Here is a 23849-nt window from a genome sequence, read left to right as displayed (position 1 = left end):
TAGGACTTTTTAAACAAACGTCAAAAGTAATTTAATAATCAGCATATGAAAGATAAATTATGATACTATTCTTTCAGTCTTCCTATAAAAACATCCTTGAACCTGACTAGTAATCTGCACTACTTGTGCACTTAAACACAGCATCTGTTTTAACTTGTGAACATACAAAATGAGAGACTAATACCAGAAAGAAATTAGACAATAATAAGAATCAATGACAAAACATAACAATGACAACTGTTCTTAAGTAATTTATTTTTAAATTATAAGATTTACAATGCCTTGATTATGTAAAATATCATAATGGAAATTAAACCAAATCAACAAACCAAAAGAGAAAGGAGATTTCCTTGAATATCAATACTTAAACCATCTTTATAAGTATCTGATGTCCCAACCGCATCTTATGTAGAAAGTATACTAACTTCAAACGTTTCATTTGCAGGTTTAATTTCTCATTTTCAACTTTTATGAACTGTAATGTAATTTATTTCAAATCCTATTATACCTATTATTTATACTGCAATAGCAGCAAAATCTCACGTGTGCAATCAAATGTGGAACTGGGGCACAGCTTTTAGCTTTCAGCCACAGACAGAAATTATACACTGCATTCAGTACAGTAACATTATATTAACCGGAGCATAGAGTTTAGTATACTTATTGCAGGGTTGGTATTTCTCTCCCTCTGAACTGAACCAGCTGAGCTTCTGAGCAGACATTACTGCTGTGGATAGTAAGACTGCTGTGGGGGCTGAGGGAAGGGGTATGAAGGCTGCTGGGGTCCTGGGTATGGAGCCTGTCCAGGGCTCTGGTGATACACTGGTGGATATGGCATATTATACTGGCCGTATGCGTAAGGATTATAGCCCATGGGCATGGGCATTTGGCAATACCTGATGGGGAGAGGAAACAAAAAAAAATGGGTTGGTAAATAAACACTAGAAAATGAAACACACAATAATTATTCTAAGCCCACTTTTTTTCATTTTATTTTAAGAAAGCCATTTTTCTCTATTATTTTTTTTCCTGTATATTAGAGAACAACAGAAATAAAAAGGAATTGTTTCAAGGTACATGTTAAAGAAAAGCATTCTTGGGCTGGAGTGGTGGCTCAATGGTAGAGTGCTTGCCTGGCATGTGTGAGGCCCTGGGTTTAATCCTCAGTACCGCATGCATGCACATACATACATACATACATACATACATACATACATAAAAATAAAGGATCCATTGACAACTAAAAAATACTTTAAAAAAATAAAAGCGGGGCTGGGGTTGTGGCTCAGCGGTTGAGTACTTGCCTAGCATGTGTGAGGAACTGGGTTCAAACCTCAGCACCACATAAAAATAAACAAAATAAAGGTATTTGTAAAAAAGTTAAAATAAAATAAAATTTTAAAAAAAAGAAAAGCATTTTTATCCTGTTATTAAATAAAAGAATATCAAATATTTAATACTATTCAGAAAATAATACCATTAAAGGAAATAAGATCAAATATTCCACTATTATAAAAGGAATAAAAACAGAGTCCTTTCATTTTGATGTGGCAAAACTAATACTCTAAACACATTTCTGGAGGATGGAGATATAGCTCAGCGGTAGAAGCACTTGCCTAGAACACACAAGGTCCTGGGATCAGTCCCCAGTACCAGGAAAATATACATTCTTGTTCAACAAGAATCAATATTTACTATAATGGACAAATATTTACTATTTATCGTTTTTATAGTTTGAAGAGAGTGTACTTATTAAATAGAATTTAGACCATATTTTTTTAAAAGTAGTCAAGTGTCTGGATTTTTAAGATTAAGAAATTACCATAAGACAGCAGCAATGTAGCTCAGTGGTAGAGAGCTTGCCTGGCATGTACTGGGTTCCATCCCCAACCCTCCCCCCACCAAAAAAAAAGAAAGAAAAGAAACTGCCACAAAGAAGACTAACCTTTAAGTAAGCACATTCTTAACTATGTAAATTTCTACCTAATAGTTTATTAAATTCCAAGATTTCAAAATACAGATATAACAAGGCCTCATCAGTCTTGCTCAGAAAAGGCACCTAAATAAAGGCAGCCAATTCAACACATACTGAATTTGACACAGAAGAGATATGTTTAATGTAACATGCAAAAAAAAAATAAAGTATGAATTTTTAAAACCTAGAAAATTACTGAAAACTACTCAAATAAGTATCTGTGATATTATTTTAATTTTTGGATAAGCTGCCTATTGTAGCTCATTCATTCATGACACCTCCACTTAGGAAAGTTAACCAGAGGTAGAAACAACATTAGCCACTTCAGTGTGATACATGATGCTACAGCCTTACCCAGGATATCCAGGATAGGTGGGGTAGGGTGGTCCCTGGGCCTGTGGAGGAGGAGCTGAGCCAGGGACTGGTGATGGAGCTGGGGCAGCAGTCCCAGTCCCCACTGGAGCTGGAGCAGTAGCAGAAGGAGTTCGATTTGCTGGAAGCACAGGAGGTGGAGGCCGGGCTGGTGGCTGGGGCTTAGCAGGCTATAAGAAAAAATAAGCACCAACTACAAAATGTTTCTTGTTTTTCTCAAACTGCTATTAATTAAAATAAATGAGAGCAAATGACAAATTCTAGCATCCAACCAAATATATGTCTAACTTCCACTCCTGACCCTAGAAATGTACCATAGGAGAAGAATAACTGTCCAATTTGTGAAAACTCCACAGCCACTGCTCTTTTCTTGATAACTAATATTTCATCATTTACTATTCCCAATGTTTAGACATTTGAGGTAGGAAAAAAGCAGCACAAGTATGATTTATTACTGTAAACTCCTTTCACTCCCCAAACTCTTTTTAGAAAAATTTGAAACATTGAAAACTTTAAAAAACAAAAGTATTTCAAAACAATCATATATCTACCAATGAAATTCAGTAGCTATTACCATATCTGCTTCATCTATAACTGCATCCAAATATTTACCTACATAACTGCAGAACCATTTGAATATAAATTGCAAACTTCATGATACCAGCCATACAAATTTCGGCACTCAGTCCTAACAATGGTATTTTCCTACATAATCACAATTGCATTTTCACCCTAAAAATATTAACAATTATTCCCCTATATCAACAAATATCCACTCTAGATTCAAGTGAGAAATTGGCTAAAATGTGCAATAATTATTCTGATGTCACTATTCACCACAGAAAAGCTCTTATAGCTGTTTTTAGGAACCAAAATCATTCAAGGTCCATGAACTGCATCTGATTATAATGAATCTTTCAGCTCTTTTAATCTAGAATATACCCTCCCCTTGTTTTCTATTTTAGAAAAGACCAACTTAGTAGAATAATAAAATACTTCCAATTGTCCATTTTTTCTAAGTGGCACATTTTAGCTTCTTATTTAATCACTGTATTTGCTGTCAACACAAATTTAGTTCTAAAGACTTGATTAGACTTAGCTTACACATTTTTTTTGGCAAGAACTCACAAGTGATGCCATGCTCTACACACTGCAAAACATCAGAAGTTTAATCACCTGACACAGGTAGTGACCACTAGAATCCCTCCAAAGCAAAGTGTGTTTTATCATTTAGAGCAAACAGGTTGTCACTAATGTAAACCTTCTACTTTAAGAATATACTTGGCTTACTAACCGGCATGGTTCTTGGAGCTGGAGTTGGAGGAGCTGGTGTGTGTCCTCCTGCTGGAGAGGACTGATATGCAGGTGTAGGAATTGAAGGAGCACTAGGTTCTCTAGCAATGCTTTGTTGCAAGTCCCTTATTAAAGACAAGAGTATTATAATTTAACACAAAGAAGAAATTTTTAAAACCCACAAATAAAGTACCATGTATTTTCTCATTTTTCTTTTCTTCATATATGAAACAGAAAATGGTACCCAAACAGGGATGATATTTTAGAATATATGACATTTCTATTCTTGACTATAACATAAATCTTCTTTCTACTTCCTATTATTTAATAAAATTAAGTTAAATCATATTCTATTTCTGAAGACTAGGAAAAAAGGTAAACTTTTTAAGAAATCACACAGTCATGGCTCAGTAAAGAATGTATTAAACCAGGCAAGCAGTCCTAAAAGACTGCCCACTCTCAAATAAGTTATTCAGGAAATGAAAACTCCTACCATAATCTATCCAAAAGTTATCAAAAACCACAACCAGGGGCTGGGGCTGGGGCTGGGGCTTAGTGGCAGAGCGCTTGCCTAGCATGTGTGAGGCACTAGGTTCGACCCTCAGCACCACATAAAAATAAACAAACAAAGGTATTCTGTCCATCTACAACTAGAAAAAAAAATTGGAGGGAAAAAAACCCACAACCATTCAGAGCTGCCTCATGAATATTTTAATCAGTGTATAATATCAATGTTTATATAGAAAATAAAACAACAGGTGTGAAAGCTAATGATGAAAATTTATAGATGAACAATTTCTAAAGATATTCAAAGAAATTTGACACTGGGATTTTTTTATATTAAAAGACAACTCATGGGCTGGGGATATGGCTCAAGCGGTAATGCGTTCGCCTGGCATGCGTGGGGCGCTGGGTTCGATCCTCAGCACCACATAAAAATAAAAAAATAAAGATATTGTGTCCACCGAAAACTAAAAAATAAATATTAAAAAATTCTCTCTCTCTCTCTCTCTCTATTTAAAAAAAAAAAAATGACAACTCATATCCTGGCACTAAAGTGAACTCACAAAAGATAAATTGTTGAAAAGACCATTTAAATATTATAAGAGCCAGGTGCAGTGGCGCAAACCTGTAATCCCAGAGACCCAGGAGATTTATACAGGAGGAATGAAAGTTTGAGGCTAGCCTCCTCAACAATTTAACAAAGCCCTAAGCAATTTGGTGAGACCCTGTCTCAAAACAAAGGGGGTTAAGGGTAGTCAGCTGAGGATGTATCCCAGTGGGTAAAGCCCCCCAGGGTTAAATCCCCAGTACCTCCCCAAAAAAAGAAAAATTAGAAGAGAATTTCAAAATCTCCTCCTGAAATCTACCCGAAAAAACTCATTAAAACAATACCTAAGGTAAAAAGTACTCTAATAATACATGGTATCAATCAACCTCTCCCAGCACTGATTAATATACACAAACAAGCAAATACATGTCCCAAAATGTTTGCAACAATACCTGCTGCCGGGATATAACAATTAACAGCCACCCTTCATATCTGTCACCCACACTTTCACCCTCAGAAAGAGCCCCATTTGGAAGATAAATTTGACACTGCAAACACAAAGAAAACTAATATACATTCCTTAAAAAAAAAAAAAACTACTTGACATAAGTAAACAGTTGCTTGGAAGATAAAGTTTTTCATCAATATTAAAATTGTGAAAGGGGCCTGGGGTTATGGCTCAGTGGTAGTGCACTCGCCCAGCATGTATGAGACCCTGGGTTCAATCCTCAGCACCACATATAAAAGATAAAATGAAGGTATTATGTCCATCTACAACTAACGAAAATTTAAAAAATAAAATTGTGAAAGGTTAGATGATTTTGAAATATCTAAGAAATATGTGTATATTTTATAATATAAAATATAAAGCCCTAACACAAGACCTTTCTTTTCCTTTTGATAAACACCAGAGATGATTGTAGCAAACAATACAGCAAATGAGCCCAACCACTTACTAATGATGTAAATCAAAGCTAATAAATCATAAGATCAATAATAAAAAAGTAAAAATAAAATGATACCAGAATTTCTATTCCTGACATTAGTATTTAGACCCTTAATGAAAACAAAATATAGCTCAAAGTAAAACATTCTTTTTGTACTCTTTAAATTTCTGATAAAAGATTTCAATGAAAAGACATATTAAAAAATCAAAGTATCCAGCTAATAGAAATATAAAAAGGACATATTAGTTATCAGGGAAATAAAAATTAAACGACAATGCATTAACTCCACACACCCACCAGAATAGCTAATGGCAAAATATTTATCTTCTAAACCACTATTTACTTGCATTAAGTAGTGTTTTGTTGAGGTTTTGTTTTTTGTTTAAGGACTATATATTAGTTTTGTTTGAACAAGAACTCTTATATATTGCTAACAGAAATATAAATTAGAAAAACCACTTTGGAAAACTGGCAACATCAACTAAAGCGGAACATACACATACCCTATGACTCAGCAATTCAACTCCTAGATATGCATCCAACAACACTGCATACACATGCTCACCAAAAGCCCATACCATCCAATATAGCAACTGTCCGGCACATGTGGCTATTAAACATTTGAAATGTGGCTAGCCTGACTGAAAATGTCCTTAAGTTGAACTATATACTGCTTTTCTAAGACTTAGTGTGGGGAAAAAAATAAAACATTCATAATTTTTACATTGATGATATATTTAAATTATAAATTGGATATACTCAGTTAAATACATTTTTGAAATTAATTTTACTTATTTCTTTAAACTTTGTTACTGTGGCTACTAGGAAATTTTACAATTTTAATTGCATATGTCACTGCATGATAAGTATTTTACCCTACAAAAATGTACCTTTATTTTATTTATCTTTTTTTGAGGGTGCTACAGATTGAACCCAGAGCTTTGCACATACTAGGTAAACGTTATACCACTGAGCTACATCCCCGCACTTAAAAAAAAAAAAGACAGGGTCTTGCTAAACTGCCCCAGTGGCCTTCAGCTTGCAATCCTAAGTATCTGGGATTACAGGTATATGACACTGCATCTGGCTCTGAACTAGCTTTAATTAATTAACTAGTCCCAGACATTTGTTTCATAGTAAAACAGCTGTGTTCTACTATGCTCGTGCCAACACTATTATAACTAGAAAACTACTCAAATACTGGTAACAATAGAATAATTTATAGTATATTCACATGAGATATATATATATATATATATATATATATATATATATATATATATATATATATGGATATAAGGGTAAAACAATCTACAAATACACACAACTGATGAATCTCACAAATACAATGTTGAGTAAAAGCCAATCACAAAGGAGTACATATGATTCTATTTACATAATGTATAGAAAGAAGAAAAAGTAATCCATGCTCTCCTAAGCAATAGAGGTTGTCCTGGAGAAAGAGGATAACAATGGAGTAAATGCCTGAGTGATCGATTCTTGGGGTGCTGAGAATTTCCTATGCTATGAATGTAATCGCTGGCTACCTGGGTAATATCAATTTGTAAAATGTACCTTACATGTACCTTTTCGGTGTACATTTTATTCAATAAAAAAAACTTTTAACGAATTTAGGTCTTGGGTATCAACAATGATTATTTTAACAAAATAAGCCCTCAGATTTTTTAAAATATTATGTTATTATATGGTCTACTTTTATATCATTCATTCATCTTTCAATCACTGAGCCGAAAACACTTGAAAAGTTTATGACCACCTCAGAACTAATTTTGTTTATAGTACAAATACAGAAATACATGTGCATATAATAACAAATCTAGTTTTCAAACCAGAAATTTGAAATAAGAAATACTTGAAAATAGCCAGGCATTGGCTCTCACCGTCTACGGCCATACCACCCTGAACGCGCCTGATCTCGGAAAATAGCCAGGCACAGTATACACTGTAATCTCAACTCAGAAGACTGATCACAAAGTTCAAGGACAGAGTCTACAATTCAGCAAGATCCCAAACAACGTAGCAAGACCTAGTCTAAAAATAAAAAATAAAAAGGGCTGAGGATGTAGCATGATAGTAAAGCATCCCAGAGTTCAATCTTAAGTACCAAAAAAAGAAATATTTGAAAATATTTCTTCCAAAGAATACCCAAAGCTTCCTTGTGCATAAACAGACCAATTTAAATATTTATTTCTTTTTAAAAAAAATATATCTTAGTTGTAGATGAACACGGTGCCTTTATTTATTTATTTTTATGTGGTGCTGAGAATTGAACCCAGTGCCTCGCATGTGCTAGACAAGCTCTCTACCACTGAGCTACAACTCCGGCCCTTAAATATTTTTATTTTCTCCCTTCTTACACAAAAAGCATACTCTGTACTCTTATCCTATATATTACTTCTTCCTACCTATTTATCTCAGAGATCTTCCCATATCAGTAAATTGAAGATATCCCCCTTTTTAAAATTATTTGCATAGTATTTTGCTGTAGAGATCATAGTTTTATTTATTTCACCAACCCTAGACACTTGATTAATTTCTATTCCTTTACTTGCTGTAAGCAATGTAGAAATAAGCTCATAAATATATTATTTCTACTACATATAGCCTCAGAAGCTTCAAAACCAGAATAGCAAGATTAAAGGATTGTTTGAATCTATAATTCTGACCTTTACAATTAAATTACCCTATACAAAGATTGCACTATTCTGTACTCTCACAGCAATATATGAGATCTATTTCAACAAAGCACATTATCAAACTCAGATTTTTGCCAAGAAAAAATGTTACCTACCCCAGAATAATTTTAACTTTTATTTTATATTGGATAAATATTTAATTATAAGAGTAAAATGTATTCCCAGGTTTGCAAAACTTATGTTCACATCCTTTTCTTAGTTTCCTGTTTTTATTTTCTTCTCATTAATTTAGGAGTTCTTTATAAATAAGGCAAATTTATTTACTGACTGTGAATAAGTTTCAAATACTGTTTTCCCCCAGAGTTATATCTTGTCTTTGCTTATCAAGTTGCAGGATAGTTGTTTTAATCCATGATATCTTTGTTCAAATTTTTCATATATCCTGTGACAATTTTTTGGTGAATATTCTTCATCTATTAAGTTATGTTCAATTTTGTTCATTTTTTTTTTTTCTTTTTTCCTTTGTATCAATGCTGGGTCAACTCTATTTGATTATTCAGCACAAAATAAGTCTTATGTATCAGCCCACTTTCTCAATAGTCTCCTTCAGAAGGGTATTTTGCTGTTATTTTCTGAGATGTTCACCCTGTCTTTTCCATGTTCTATACTTGCTGTCCTACATTAAGAAACCTATTTGCCACTTCATTAGCACTTCCTAAAATCTGCCACACTGAATTGTTTTATTGTCACGTCTATGACCTTACTATACATTCCTACATTTAGTTTCTGATGGTTTTCATCCTTTCATCCCAGATTATGCAGCCATTGGCTTGGTGCTTTCTAAGGAGAAAAGAAGGGAAATTCCCATTTCACACTACCAAGTTCACCCTAAATGTTTTTATAATATTTTTAAGACAAAATATTTTAAATAAATTTGATGCACAAAACAAACTTACTTTAAGAGTTCATCTCTTTCTGTCTTCCGTGCAAACACTATGTCACTGCATTTGTTCTGGAACCTGACCAGGATTTCAGTCAACTCATTGTAAAACTATAAGTAAACAAGAAAACAAGCAATAAACAATAACAATTTTTTAATCTAGGGAGTAGCACCATCTAAAGCTAATTTGCCAATGATGGTACAAACTTAAGAACTGAATCCTCTGTACAAGACATATTCACAGCACTTATTAAGCAACAACCTAATCTTAAATATAACCTAAAACTTCATTAAAAAATAAAAACAGTAAAATCATTTTTAAAGAATACCATCATAAAAATTTAAGTGGCAATAAGTTAAATTTCATGATTATGAACATGTTCCCAATTCCTAGAGAAAATTCTACTACTACATAATGATGACACTAAAACTAGTTAAGAGGAAGGATTAAATGTATACATTCACTAGAGAAATGTAGGGATCATTTCAGATAATCTTCAAAGAATTTCTGAAGGCTCTCTGCTAAGTTTTCTCTGCTTATCTATTTGAACAAAGTATTTAAGTCAAACTAAGATGGCATTTTACTATCCTTTGTTTGGAAGGCAATGTAGTATTTTCCCTCTCTATTCAGAGGATTTTACATTATACCTTCTGTATCTCATCAAGACCACTTTATTATGTGATCTTTATGGAGTTGAGTATCAAAGGTTCTTATGCATATGAGAAATAAGTTATTGGGGGCAAAAAATAAAATAAAAATTTTTAAAAAGGCACTTTCTCAAACTTAAGATATAAGGCAAAGAAGTACTTAAAATATATTCAGTAAGCCAAGCACAGTGGCATGCCTGTAATCTCAGCAAATTGGGAGGCTGAGTCAGGAGGATTACAAGTTTGAAACCAACCTCAGCAACTAAATAAGGCCCTAAGGACTTAGCAAGATCCTGTCTCAAAACAAAATATTAAAACAGCAATGGGGATATGGTTCAGTGGTTAAGTATCCCTAGGTTCAATCCCTGGCACCAAAAAAACATACACACACACACACACACGTAAACCATATACATATTTTAGCACATTGATGCTCGTTTGTGTTTGTGTGTGTGTGTGTGTGTGTATTTTTTTTTTAAGTGAGCACTCTGATGGTCAAGCAGATCACAACTCTACCCTCACCAAATCACCATCACAAAATATAAAAGCCTTGTCTCCATTTCACACCATAGACCAGACTTCATTATTCTGTTCCCTCATAATTCACTCAAAATGCTCAACATCCTAACCCTTAAAAAGATATTTTGACATCTCTGTACTAACTCCTGCTACCTAGAATGATTATATCACTTTTTCTGCCAGGTAAAATATACAATCCATTCTTCCAAATTCCAATGAAGGTATCAAAGCTAACAAATTCAAAGCAAAGAAATTTGGTCTAGCTACAAATACCAATTAACTTCCCAAACTATACTTTCATATCTATACTTGTTAGCTATTATTTCTTTTGTATTATTTCATACCTTTGTGCCTTCCTTCAAATTAGCTACAAGTTCAACGAAGTTGTCATATGCAGTAGCTAAATTCTTCAAAACCTCTTCTCTTAAGTTAGCTTCATTGTTAGATTGTTTCATTTTTGAAAATTCCTGGTGTGAGACCTTGTTAAAAGAAAGATACATGTAATTTATAATTGCTTACAAAATTAATGTACTTTATAATACGTTTAGATACCTTTTTCAGCCATAAAAAGCAGATATGATAATATATGCTTGCAGAATTACTTGAAATACCTAATAATATTTGTTTTGGGGGTAGTAAAATGCTTTAAATCTTTTCTTAGGTAAAAATACCACAAATCCAAAGGATGTCAAAACATAACCAAAAATGATTACAGATTTCTATTAATACATATCACAAAAAATTATTAAGATGAAACTTTGAACTTTTCAGATTATATATAAATATTCAAAAGTGAAAAAACATAGTTTAATGCTGCATATTAACTACTAAAAGAGGAAATATTCAAATCTTACTAAACAGTTCAAACTATTTATTTATAAATAAAAATTCTGACTAACTTCTAACATTTAGTTTGGGATTATTTACAAAGCCTGACTAATGTCTGTATGTATTAGCCATATAATTGCAGGAATCAATAATTCCAACTAATTTTTATTTTTTCTCACATCTTTTAAAATTTTGGAAAAACCCAAAATATCTGATGCATCACAGCATTTCTAAATAGCATGTACCATCTTAGTAACAGAAGAATGGCTTTGTTTCATAGCTTTTTAAAATCATTGTGCCACATTAAATTTTACAAAATATAGTACATTGCACTCTGAAATTTGTTTCCAATTTCTTTTTCCTAAATGAATACAGGTATTGTGCATGGGTATCCTGTCTGTAATTTTTAAAACATATATCTTATTAAATATACAAATTTTACCTGAATATTTTTTAGAAGTCCCTCCTGTTTCTTTAGGGATTCCTGAACCTTAGTTGTAAGACCTCCATAGATTCGATCCAGTTCAGTAACAGAAAGAGCTTCTTCATTTATCACACCATCTTGAGCCAGAGCTGTCAAAAACTTGCTTGTCATATCAAAATTCACTGACTTTAGGTCATTCTCAAGACTTTCTCTTTCCTTCTTTACTTCATCAAGATTTGTCAATAAGGATTTTAAGACATTTACAACCTAAATGATTAAAAAAAAAAAAAAAAAAAGACACCTTCATTTAATTGCCAAAGAAAGAAAAAAGCAGCAGACAATGTCAGGAAGGAAACAATATACAAAGGTTAATTCATGGTCAGCGAAAGATGATTTCTCAGAGAGTAAAGTATATATAAATTGAGCATCAAGTTTATTTAGATGTCATCATTATATACTTTCAGTTGCCTCCAGTTACAAAAACAGGGATAACAACAGTAGTAACCACTATAATGTACTCCACACCTACTATGTGCCAGACACTATTAAATGTTTCACAAATATAATGTAACATGTTTCTTATAATAGCCTATAGGGTATATATTTATTACCTCTATTCCGAAGGTAAAGAAATTGAAGCTCAGAAAAATTATTAGGATCAAGAGATAACATACTGAATCTTAAAGGAAACACCCCCACCAGCCACTAAGATGCAGAAAGCACAATTGTAAATCTTGAGGAACATGCCCTTGTAAAATGAAGGAAACACAAGCACAGGGAAATTGTGTAGCTCCACCCTGGCTCCACCTCTGGTCCAGCCTGATACAGCCCATCTATAAATATTGGACCCCTAGCCCAAACCTCTAGCCCGCATTCTCCCTTCAATGTGTATCTTCCTTCCTAAATAAACCTTTGTCTGATTCAAGCTGAAATTCCTTTCTGTCACATATACCAAGAACCCTGCTGGTCCTGAGCTGAGTACCCTCTCTCCTCCAGGAACTCCTTGGACCTTTCTCCAGACACAGTTCTTCTCCCATGAAAGGACTTTATGTGAAATTTGAGACCTAACTATGCCTAACTCCAAAACCAATCCTCCCTTCTGTGAGAGTACTGGAGATTGAACCCAGTGCCACACATGTACTAAGCAAATGCTCTACCACTGAGCTACATCCCAGCCTTTTTTTTTTCCCCCACCCCTCTTCCTTTTTGACAGGATCTCACTAATTGCCCAGGCTGGCCTCCAGCTTGCATTCCTCGTGCCTCAGCTCCCAAGTAGCTAGGATTATTGCTGCATGCCACACATCAGCAGCAAAACCCATCTCTTAACCACTCTATTCTACAGAGCCTCCCTGTAATGGCTTTGAGATAAGGTAAGATCTGACTTAATTAAGTAAAATACTCTATTTTGTCTACAGTGAGAGAGAGAAATATATAGAGACAGACATGAAGACAGAAACAGAGATATGAAAAAAGTATGCAAGGTGGATAAAGGGGTTGAGGCTGGGAAATAGCACACAACCAAGGAGACTATGTACCATATATTTATTTTATATGAGGAGGGGAAAGATGGTTACATATATGTCTTTCTATTATTAAGAGTTTACCTCTTCTATTCAATCCAAGCAACCTCTAACTTGCATCCATATAATTCACTGTATTAACTGTGTTCTAATACCACTTTCAAGCTTCCCTTTTTTCTCATATCTTGCTCTCTTTGCTAGGACTCCAAGGAAGATCACCAACCACAAGCCCTCTATTCTGCTCATCTCAAGAATGCTCGCAGAAAGAAAAATAAGGAAAATGCCCATGAACTCTATTTCCACCCTTTTCTTCTCACCAGCAACAATCCAACTCTAATGGATCTCTCCAACTGCCTATTACTGAGAATTCCTGTCCTCCTCTTCCTTCCACAGTCCCAGCTAACTCCCTGACACTAATATCCAGAGTAACATTCCTTTGTAAAGGACAAAGACCTGAGGAAAAGTCCAAGTCTTCTTCTAAATGCAGATGAACTTCTTTTGGGCCTCTGTTTACCACCCATATCTCCTAAGTATCCTAATCTTAATTTTAAAAGTATTTAAGAAGAAAAAATAAGTTCAATTCTCAGCACCATAAGGGAAGAGAGGGGAGCAAAGAGGAGCCAGGGGAAGAGAGGATGGCTGCAAAAGCATATATACAGTGTACTCATTTTGAGTGACAGAAAAGGGAAATTAGGATATAAATATACACACATGTGTGTGTGGATATATATGTATTTTTTGCAAAAAGAAAATCAACAAGGACAAATCAGAAATTAATAAATATGGTTACTTCTAGGGAATATATGAGAATGAAGTAGAAGGAATTAATAGAAACGAGATTCCTTTGCACACACCTTGGAATCAACATTTTTACATATTCAAAATACAAAATCAAACCAAAACAATACAGAAACAAATGAACCTAACTATCAAAATGAAATGTAGTTACATATAAAAAATATTTCAACTACGACTATACTCCCTTAGTGGATATAATGGACTTAGTTATTACTATGTAACCCAGGACAGCTTGCTTCCTAGAAAACTCCCTTTTTGCATTTACAAAATAGGAATAGTACCTAGTACCTATTCCAGGACCACTGTGAAGACCAAGATAATCCATATAAAGTGTTCAACATAATTTGTAACATAAGGTAAGTGTTTAACCATATTAATATAATTTTTAATTTATTAATTGAGTTTTATTATTTAATTCTATATATGTTGGGAACATATGGCTAAAGGGGATTAGACATATAAGCATTCAGATATGGATAAAAGATTTGTTATGGGGCTGGGGTTGTGGCTCAGCAGTAGAGCACTCGCCTCACACGTGCAAGACCCTGGGTTCGATCCTCAGCACCACATAAAAATAAACAAGTGAAATAAAGGTATTTTGTCCATCTACAACTAAAAAATAAAAAAAAGTTTTGTATTCCTGCTAAGAGCCAAGTATATGATGCATGGCATTTTTGGTCGAAAGGCCAGCTAGCCATTGAGATGATATGATTATGTTAAGATTTGCATTCATATGGATATTGGACTCCTGCTGTTCACCTAGGCCGGCTACGGGACTCCTGGAGAGTTCCCATTGGTTGGGGAAGTACAGTAGGAGGGAGTTCCGGGGGAGGAGCTCTCTCTGCGGGTCCGGGAGGAGGCCGCGTGGGTGAAAAAAATCTTCCCGGCGGTACCGGACATTGGCGGCAGTTTCAAAAAATAAATTTTGTTCCTGCTTGAGTGGCTCGTGATTTTGTGCCCAGCCAGACTGCGGCATATTCCCTGTCACTTTTATTTATTTATGGTTTTTAATTTGACTTAGTTTCTCCTGTGGTTGACTATTCCTTTAGTGAGATCCTCCCTTTGCTGGTTTTCACTCTTTTCTTTTCACTTCATCCTCATGGAATATTTTGTTGAGAATGATCTGATAGGCTTTCTAGTTGTGAACTCTTTTAATTTTTGTTTATCATGGAAGGTTTTAATTTCATCCTCAAATCTGAAACTTAATTTTGCTGGATATAAAATTCTTAGTTGAAATCCATTTTCTTTCAGAGCTTGAAATTTATTATCCTAAGACCTTCTAGCTTTGAGGGTCTGGGTTGAGAAATCAGTTGAGATCTGAATTGGTTTCCCCTTATACATAATTGATTTTTTTTTTCCTCTCACGGCCTTAAAGATTTTATCTTTATTCTCTGTGTTAGTCATTCTCATTATAATGTGTCTTGGTGTGGGTCTCCTGTAATTTTGTACATTTGGAATACTACTATCTTTAAACAGATGGTATACTTTTTTTAATATTTTCATATTTTTTTTAGTTGTCAATGGACCTTTATTTTATATGTTTATATGTGGTGCCGAGAATTGAAGCCAATGCCTCACATATGCTAGGCAGGGGCTCTACCACTGAGCCACCACCCCAGTCCCAGATGGTATACTCTTAGAATTATGGAAACTAAGATTCTCTCATCAAAGGATGGTCCAAAGTTGCTGTGTTAACACCCCAAAGTTAGCTAATCACAATAAATAGTATGAGAAGATAAAATGGTTCAGGCAGATACAACTTCCTCTTCAGTGAGGAACTAACTATACACAGGACAACAGAAATGAGGGACTAGAACCCCTAAGGATTTAAGAACCACAAGTTCTCCTACCAGCTCTAGTTACAAAGAAAAGCTAACCTCCCAACTTACACCATTTTCTTACCAGAGCAGTAAGGAACAAACCAGTATTATTAAATAAGTTCTGTGCTATTTCAAAATGCTATGATTTAACGTCTCTAAAAGAAATGCCATTTTAAACAACTAGTCTATAAATGAATTTTTTGGACAGCTACACAAAGATAGCAAGAGACCCCTTATATTAATATATTAATATACAGATCCTCTTTTTCTTTTTAATAATCATTTATTTACACTAGTTTAAATATATTTCAAGTTGTATGACTTCTGGCCTAATTTTAAGAGTGAATGATGTAGAAAATGAATAAAACTACTTTCACAAATAAATGACCATGATAACAAGAAAACTGCCACCTAAATTTTCTTATAAACTCAAATTTGAGACTTAAAATGTTACCAAATCAAAGTATATAAATAATTGGAAACCTATGGTATCTATTTCTGTGTTTTATAAACACTTTCAATTAGTTTTTAACTTCAATTAAATGTATCACTTATATACTTTCTGAACGATTATGTGTTGAGTACTGTTCTAGATGCTATCAACAGTCCTGCTGGGGATGTAGCTCAGTGGTAGGATACCTGCCTAGCACAAGTATGTCCCTGGCTTGATTCCCAGCACTGCAAAATAATAAACAAAAGGAGGGGAAGGATTTAAAACAAATACACAACAACAGAGTAATGTGTTGACAGTTACAAAGATGGGGAAGATAAGCCATCTGAGATTAATGAAAAAGAGGTGGTCATAAAAAGGGAAGCTCCCCCACCCCCACCCCAAGAAAATATAAATATAAACATCTTGAGGCAAGAACAAATTTGACAGGGACAAAGGAAAGAAAAAAGGGCCAACTGTGTCTGAAGCACAGAAAGAACAAAAGGCAGAGTGGAGGGAGATAAGGTCAAACAGAACAGCAGGAATAAGATCACCTAGGGTGTCAATACTTCTGTTTCCAATCAGGGGCTGGAAAACTTTTTTGGGAAAGGCCCAAACAAAATATTTTTAGTTTAGCAGGTCACATTCAATGTTGCAGCTATTCAACTCTTGCATTTGTACATATGAACACAGCCATAGGTGATATGCAAATTAAGGGGCCTTGGCTACATTCCAACAAAAACTAATCTATGAATACTAAAGTCTGAATTTCATATAATGCCCACATCATGAAACATTTTTCTTTTAATCTTTTTCAACCATTTAAAAATGTAAAAACAAAACCAAGAGGCCTTCTTTATCTGGACCTCTTTCTAGTTTGTTGTACAGAACTCTTTATGGCATTTAACAGTACCAAATACAATTAGGGACATGAGAAATGCTCTCAATGAAATGTTCAACTTTACCTTTAGACCTCTCCATTTTATTCTCAGAAAAGGCAAGCATGAGAATATCTCTACAATGAAATGTTCAACTTTACCTTTAGACCTCTCCATTTTATTCTCAGAAAAGGCAAACATGAGAATATCTCTACAATAACAGAAAAGCAGGAACCTGATTCAGTTTCCTGACACTAAAGCTAACAAAGAGGTGAAGACACCCCTTTATTAGAGACCACATGCTCAGATAGTTGCTGGCATGTAGTAGGCCTTCCACAAATGTGTAGTGAACCAAATGAATGGATTCCAGTCATTCTGAACACTTGTCTATAAGCTTTTTGATATGAAAAAAATCAAGATTAAAACCCATGTCTACAGATTCTCTACTCATCTACAAGATGCCTTTGTGTGATTTAGGAAAACAAAAATCCTCTCAAGGAAGGTGCACTGCTTTGGACAGTGCTCTTCATGCAATACCTCTCATGAAATGAAGGTTTTTTTAAATGCATCCCTCCATTACTCCTAGCCAATATTCTTATAAAGGGGGGTAAAATAAAAGATGCCCTTTACTCTGGCCAGGTTCAACTCCATGGTAGGGCCAAGGCTGTACATAGACGGTTTCAGACTCCAGTGGATCAGAGACCCACAATCACAAGCAGTGGTCCAAAGTATTTAATGTAAGAACATTTAAATATAAACTACCAATAATCTGCACTTTTTTCAGAATATCTCAATATTTAAAACTAGATGCCCAAAGAGATTTAAGATAAATAGTAGGCTTCTTCATAGTAAGATAATAAAATAGCTCACCAACAAGCTTCGATTTCTTAATAAAACATTTATGCTGTATCACTTCAGGAAAATCTAGCTTCAATAAAATAACTTCATACTAATTATAAAAGTTTTCTCCCCTGTGAAATACCACTAAAAATTAACAAAAGCATCCATTTTTATAATTTAATAATATATAAACAAATCAGTGCACACTAATTCTGATTTTGCTCAGCACAAATCATTTTTGCTTTTTTATTAAAAATAGGAAAATCAAAGGACAAAAGCTGGATATATTCTGGGTCATATATGAGACACCAAAAAGAACCAAGAAGGGATACTTACAGATCTTTTTCTAAAATAGAAAAGGTTATCAGAATTTATTGCTATTCCCTGGGTCCACAGTCTCTTTTGGGGGTTTTTTGTTATTCACAAATTAATCTTCTAGTCATTTCCTTTTTTTCTCCCCCAGGTCAACCAAGGATCTAATTCCCTGTCTATCAGGTTTCCCCCTTAGATTCAGGTTCCTTGAATACCTAGCTTTCTTTTCTCTTAAGGAAGCTACCCAGCACCCGTGGCTGATTTTTACCGTACCTCTACAGAAACTACTCAGAACATACCCAATAACTCAGTCCTTCCAAGATCCTATATAAGTCCACTTTTCCTGCTTATTCATCCAGTTGTCATAATATGCCAAATTCTTAAGAAGCCTGCAAGAGGGGTGTTTCCAAATTGCTGAAAATGAAATCCTTGTAGCATACTTTCTACATTGTTCCTGTTGTATTTTTAAACTTCTACTCTTTGCTACAGTTATCTTTGTACACTGAACAATTTTCTACATTGAACCATAAATTGAGAGTAAAGGTTTTGTATGTTTTGTCCATTAATTTTTCAAAGTACCTATTATCACAGTACCTTACAGAATAAGTCTTGTTCGAATAAGTATATGAAATTATTCTATATAAAGACCAATTTGATAACTTCTAAAATCTACTACCCAGGAAACTCATCTTTTTACAGAAGTTTTGAACAGTATTTCTTGCCCTTTGGCTTATTTTCCTATGTACTTTGGAGCCTCTATCTGATCCTAGTATATTACCCTATCTCATAGTGACCAGCCATTAATTACATCTGCACTTTTTCCTCTTTTTAGGACTTTTCAACTCAGATACTCTACTATTGATTTTCTCCTTCCTATTATCATTAGAAATACAATGATAATGTTATCCACTTATTAACATGCACACAGAGCTAATCCCAGTGGAATATGATATAAAACAATATAAAATCATGCAAAAAACAAAGAATTGTTGGTCAGAAAAGTATCTAATCAAACTCAGTTGTTTTGGTTTTTTTTTATTTTGTTTTCATTTCAGGCACGTTTCTATATTTCTAAGTCTCTCCCTTTTATAAAACCTGAAATAAATACTGTGACCATATGTAGTACCTAGAATTTAGTACCTAGATTATAAAAGGCATTTGATAAATGAAAAATATTATAGGAAATTAATATTAGAACAATAAACTGTCACACAATGTGTATATGGGTATAACTTTAAATATAATGACCCCAACTAACTCCTCTGTGTGTGTGTGTGTGTGTGTGCGTGTGTGTCTCTCTCTCTCTCTTTTTTTTTTTGTGGTGCTGGGAATCAAATCCAGGGCCTTATGCATGCTAAGCAAGTACTGTGCCACTGAGCTATAGCTCAAATTTCTGCATTTTTTAAACTATGACAATAAGACATTATCAGTTCATTGTATATAATAGCTCAAACACAGTTTTCTTAAGCAGATGACCACCCACAACAAAATGCACCCTCTCACCTCACTGCCCTGCATGGTCTTGGCTGGGTTAGCAGAGGGGATGGCAGCATTCAGCTCAGGCTCCGGCTTACACAGAAGAGCAATGATGTCACGATGAGACTGATAACGTTCTTTCACTTGCCCATCTGCTTGCACAGCTTTATCTAAAACTGTCCTGAAGTTGGTTCCCTCTGGGAAGCAGGGGGGAAAGTTTCCAGAGCTCAGTAATGATTGTAACAGCAATGTTTATGAGGTGGCTGTACTTTTAGTTCTGGTCTTCAACTTTACTTATGCTCCTTTATGACCCCAATTTACTAGATAATAAAAACTCAATTCCTATCAATCTTTGCATTTTTGTCTTTGGAAAACTGACAAAATCATTTGGAAAATCAAGGGCACAGCTACATTTTAAAATATATTTGGTGATCAGTGTCTGCCAAATATAACTCAAGAACATACAAAGAAATCAACAAAAACAAATCACTCCAAATATTTGTATAACTTATTCAACTAGTATTCTCTCAAAGAAACAACCTGACTAGAAAGAATAACACGTTTTTAGAAAAATTTCAATAGTATATACATCCATTTTGCAGAGAGAAATAAAACAAGTCTTGTTGAGTGAATGAAGACATCTACTCAACAAGCACAAAATCTTAATAATCAAAGTCTAATAAAAGTATAATTTTTACTTCAAAGTAACTCTTAAAACTCATTTTTTCAGCACCCAGGATTCACTACCAAGAGGGAAAAAAAATCATCATACATATAATATGAGTTCACACCATTTTAAAAGATACAGAGTTTGGAGAGTTGATAGATCATTTTAATTTTCACTTTATACCTTCTTAAGAATCTGAACTTAGGCTGGGGTTGTAGCTCAGTGGTAGAGCGCTTGCCTACCATGTGTGAGGCACTGAGTTTGATCCTCAGCAACACATACAAGTAAAATAAAGGTATTGTGTCCATCTACAACTATAAAAAAAGAAAAAAAAGAATCCAACCTTTTAACAGTGAGCATGGATTACATTTGTTACTTTTTACCTTTATCCTAAACTGAGGGGGAAAAAAATCTGGTTTTACAAACTGTCAGTAAAAATGAGCTTACAACTGAGTCTAACTTAAGCAAAAAGGTGGGTCCAAATTCAGAGTTTGAGTAAAGGTCATTTATACCCATTTTTACCTGCTCTTAAAGGCTTATAGAGTTCATTAGATGGTGTCCTTTGCCAGCGTTCCTTGAATTTTGCTCTTAAATCATTATCAGTTGCTTCTTCTTCATCCAAAAATCTTAATGACTTTAAAAAGGGGGAAAAAAATCAAGATATTATTTTCAGCATAAAAATTTTAAAGCAACTTTAAAATAATTACCTCCACTATAAATGAGTTTAGTGAGATTGAAATACTCCTATACTTCTGATTAGAAATAAACTAGTTTTTGTTGTTGCAGAAATCCAAGGTATATGTTTAACAAAAAGTAACAAAAATTTAAGATTTTTAGCCGTTTTCTCATTAAAATAAAAATGAAGAAAAAACAAGAGATTACTTATATCCAAATACAAGACTACTTTAAAGAAAATTTTACGGTTAAAATAAAGAAACAGAAGCCATAATAAAAACCTTTCAATTTCAGAAGCCATAAATAAAGCAAAAGGGAAAAGTGATTAACTACATGAAAATAAAAGACTTAGACTTCCATCCCAGTACAAGAGACTGAACACTGTGTTTTTAACATATTTTTTAAAGTGTTCTTTTAATGTTTAGCTGAAAAGAAACACAAGGAAGTGCTAATTTATCAACGGACACAAATGCTAAAGTCAGTAGTATCTCACTATCCCTGATGGCTTAGGGCAGAGAACAACAAACTTTTCTGTCACACATCAGAAAGCAAATATTTTGGACTACATAAGTTACATACAATTTGTCACTTATTCTTGTTTTACAATCCTCTGAAAAACAGCAAAAATCATCCTCCAAAACAAAATCAAAATGAACCAAACAAAAATGGGCCAAAATTTGAAACTGGCCCACCATCTATGCTTTGCCAGATATGTAGTTCTTCACAACATAAAACAGGCACTGAACACAAAAGGAGGAAACACCAATAGGTGGAGTCAACAAAAGTGAGAGGTCAGATAAAAGGCACTCTCCTCCATCAAATCAGGACACTTCTAAACTCTCAGGAAATTAATTTCTAAAAAGCAAAACAGTCCAACAGAAGGAAACCTGACTGACCAGATTCTGGCTCTAAATAGAAAAGTGATATCACCTGAGAGTCTTAATCAAAAGCCTGTCCATCAGACTAGAAATCACACATCTTAATAGGAACTTCTGATTAGAACATGAGCCACAGAAAGAAGGGGGGAAAAAACAAGTTTCAAGAGGAATCAGGTATATCAGTTATATCTCTGCAGCTTTTAGGTACCCATTAATGTCCTAATTTTATTATGTTTTTCATCTCTAGAAATTCTATTTGGCTCTTTTTCAGTGTTTTGCTTTTTTTTACAGCAAAATTAAACACAAATCCTATCTAAAAGAATTCACTTTAAACCCAGACCTCAAAGAATTCCCACCAGTTACAGCAAATGTGAATTCACAAATAAAAATCATTCAACACTAAATGTAATGTAATATTTTGTACTGAATCATGGAACAGAACATCAGTGAAAAACCAGTAAAATCTAAGTAATAATATTATGCCAATGCTTAATTTCTTAGTTGTAACAAATGTACCATGACTACGTAAGATTTTAACGTGGGAGGAACTGGGTGAAGAATACATAGGAACTCTGCACTAAATCTGTTAACTTTCCTGTAAGTCTAACACTATCACAAAATAAGTAGTTTTTAAAATTACAAAATATAGACAAAAAGAAATTGAATGAGAAAACAATCCCTATTTTTTTAAAAAAAAATAACAAATCAGAGTCAAACTCATAAAGATTGGAGATACTAGCATAATAAAATGAAAGAACATAAAATATACTTAATATATTTTAAGAAATTAGAAATAAAGGTATAACATAGGAGAAAGAGACTAGGAAACACTGAAAAAGAGCCAAATAGAATTTCTAGAGATGAAAAACATAATAAAATTAGGACATTAATGGGTACCTAAAAAATGCATTCTCTTCAGTTATATCTCTGCAGCAACTGGAAGATTCTTAGACCAAAACAATTGTGAATGAAAGAAGCACAATGAAGCAGAGTACACAAAGTGAGAGGTTAAGAGACATGGAAAATTAAGTGAAAAGATTCAACATACAAATAATCAGAGATCCAGAAAGTGAGAGAATAAGGGAAAAGCAATAGTCAAGGAAGTGAAAACTAAAACTAAACATTTTCCAGGATAGATAAAAGATAACTCCTTCAATTCAGTGCATCCAATGAAATAGCAAGCAACTTAAACGAAACTCAGACACATTATAATAAATTTCAAAGAAATAACAGTGTGTAACTTCAATGCCACTTTCCAAAAAAAAAAAAGGAATGAGCAACAATAAAACAAAAAAAAAAAGCAGGAGAATGGAATGGGAAAAGAGGCTAGAGCAAAGAAAACCATAGAACTCTAAGTGAGACAAATATAAAATACAAACTATAGTAGAATGATTCTGAATGTATGGATATAAGCAGTTAATACAAATAGACTTAACCCTCCAGGTAGAGACAAAGATTTTCAAACTAAATTAGAAAGAAAAATACTGCTATGTGCTATTTACAAAACACATAACTATAGGTTGAGCATCCCTAATCCAAAAATCCAAAATCTGAAATGCTCCAAAATTCAAAACTTTTGAGCACCAACATAATACCAGAAATGGAAAATTCCATAACTGATTTCATGTGACAGGTCAAAATAAAAACACAGTCACACTAAAAATATTGTGTTGAATTGCCTTCAGGATGTGTACACATTACATATTAAACGGATGAATTTCACATTTAGACTTTGGTCCACTCCCCACAATATCTCTTTATATATGTGAATATTCCTAAATCCAAAAAAAAAATAAAAATAAAAACACTTTCAGATAAGAGATACTCAATCTGTGTAAGGACACACAAGTTAAAAGCCGGACAAAGACACTACAAAAAAACTAAAGACCAACATCCCTCAC

At 33.8% G+C, this 23849-nt stretch overlaps 1 protein-coding gene across 2 annotated transcripts in view; it reads right to left on the bottom strand.

Moving 5' to 3' along the window:
* Nucleotides 1-238: 238 nt before the first annotated feature.
* Pdcd6ip (programmed cell death 6 interacting protein) overlaps nucleotides 239-23849 on the bottom strand; it is a 75221-nt gene continuing 51610 nt past the window's right edge. For both annotated transcript variants that reach the window (XM_027932133.2, XM_027932134.2), the window contains exons 11-18: nucleotides 20918-21029; nucleotides 19756-19925; nucleotides 11673-11921; nucleotides 10747-10881; nucleotides 9252-9346; nucleotides 3642-3765; nucleotides 2330-2517; nucleotides 239-896 (exon numbers count right to left, since the gene is read on the bottom strand). In XM_027932133.2, coding sequence (XP_027787934.1) covers nucleotides 722-896; nucleotides 2330-2517; nucleotides 3642-3765; nucleotides 9252-9346; nucleotides 10747-10881; nucleotides 11673-11921; nucleotides 19756-19925; nucleotides 20918-21029 — 1248 coding nt within the window. In that variant the 3' untranslated portion in view covers nucleotides 239-721. The remainder of the gene's footprint in view (nucleotides 897-2329; nucleotides 2518-3641; nucleotides 3766-9251; nucleotides 9347-10746; nucleotides 10882-11672; nucleotides 11922-19755; nucleotides 19926-20917; nucleotides 21030-23849) is intronic.

The sequence above is a fragment of the Marmota flaviventris genome, chromosome 1 (assembly GCF_047511675.1).
Source record: "Marmota flaviventris isolate mMarFla1 chromosome 1, mMarFla1.hap1, whole genome shotgun sequence".
NCBI classification, from domain to species: domain Eukaryota; kingdom Metazoa; phylum Chordata; class Mammalia; order Rodentia; family Sciuridae; genus Marmota; species Marmota flaviventris.
Note: the sequence above shows the minus strand (reverse complement) of the source record. Positions and strands in the feature narration are given on the sequence as shown.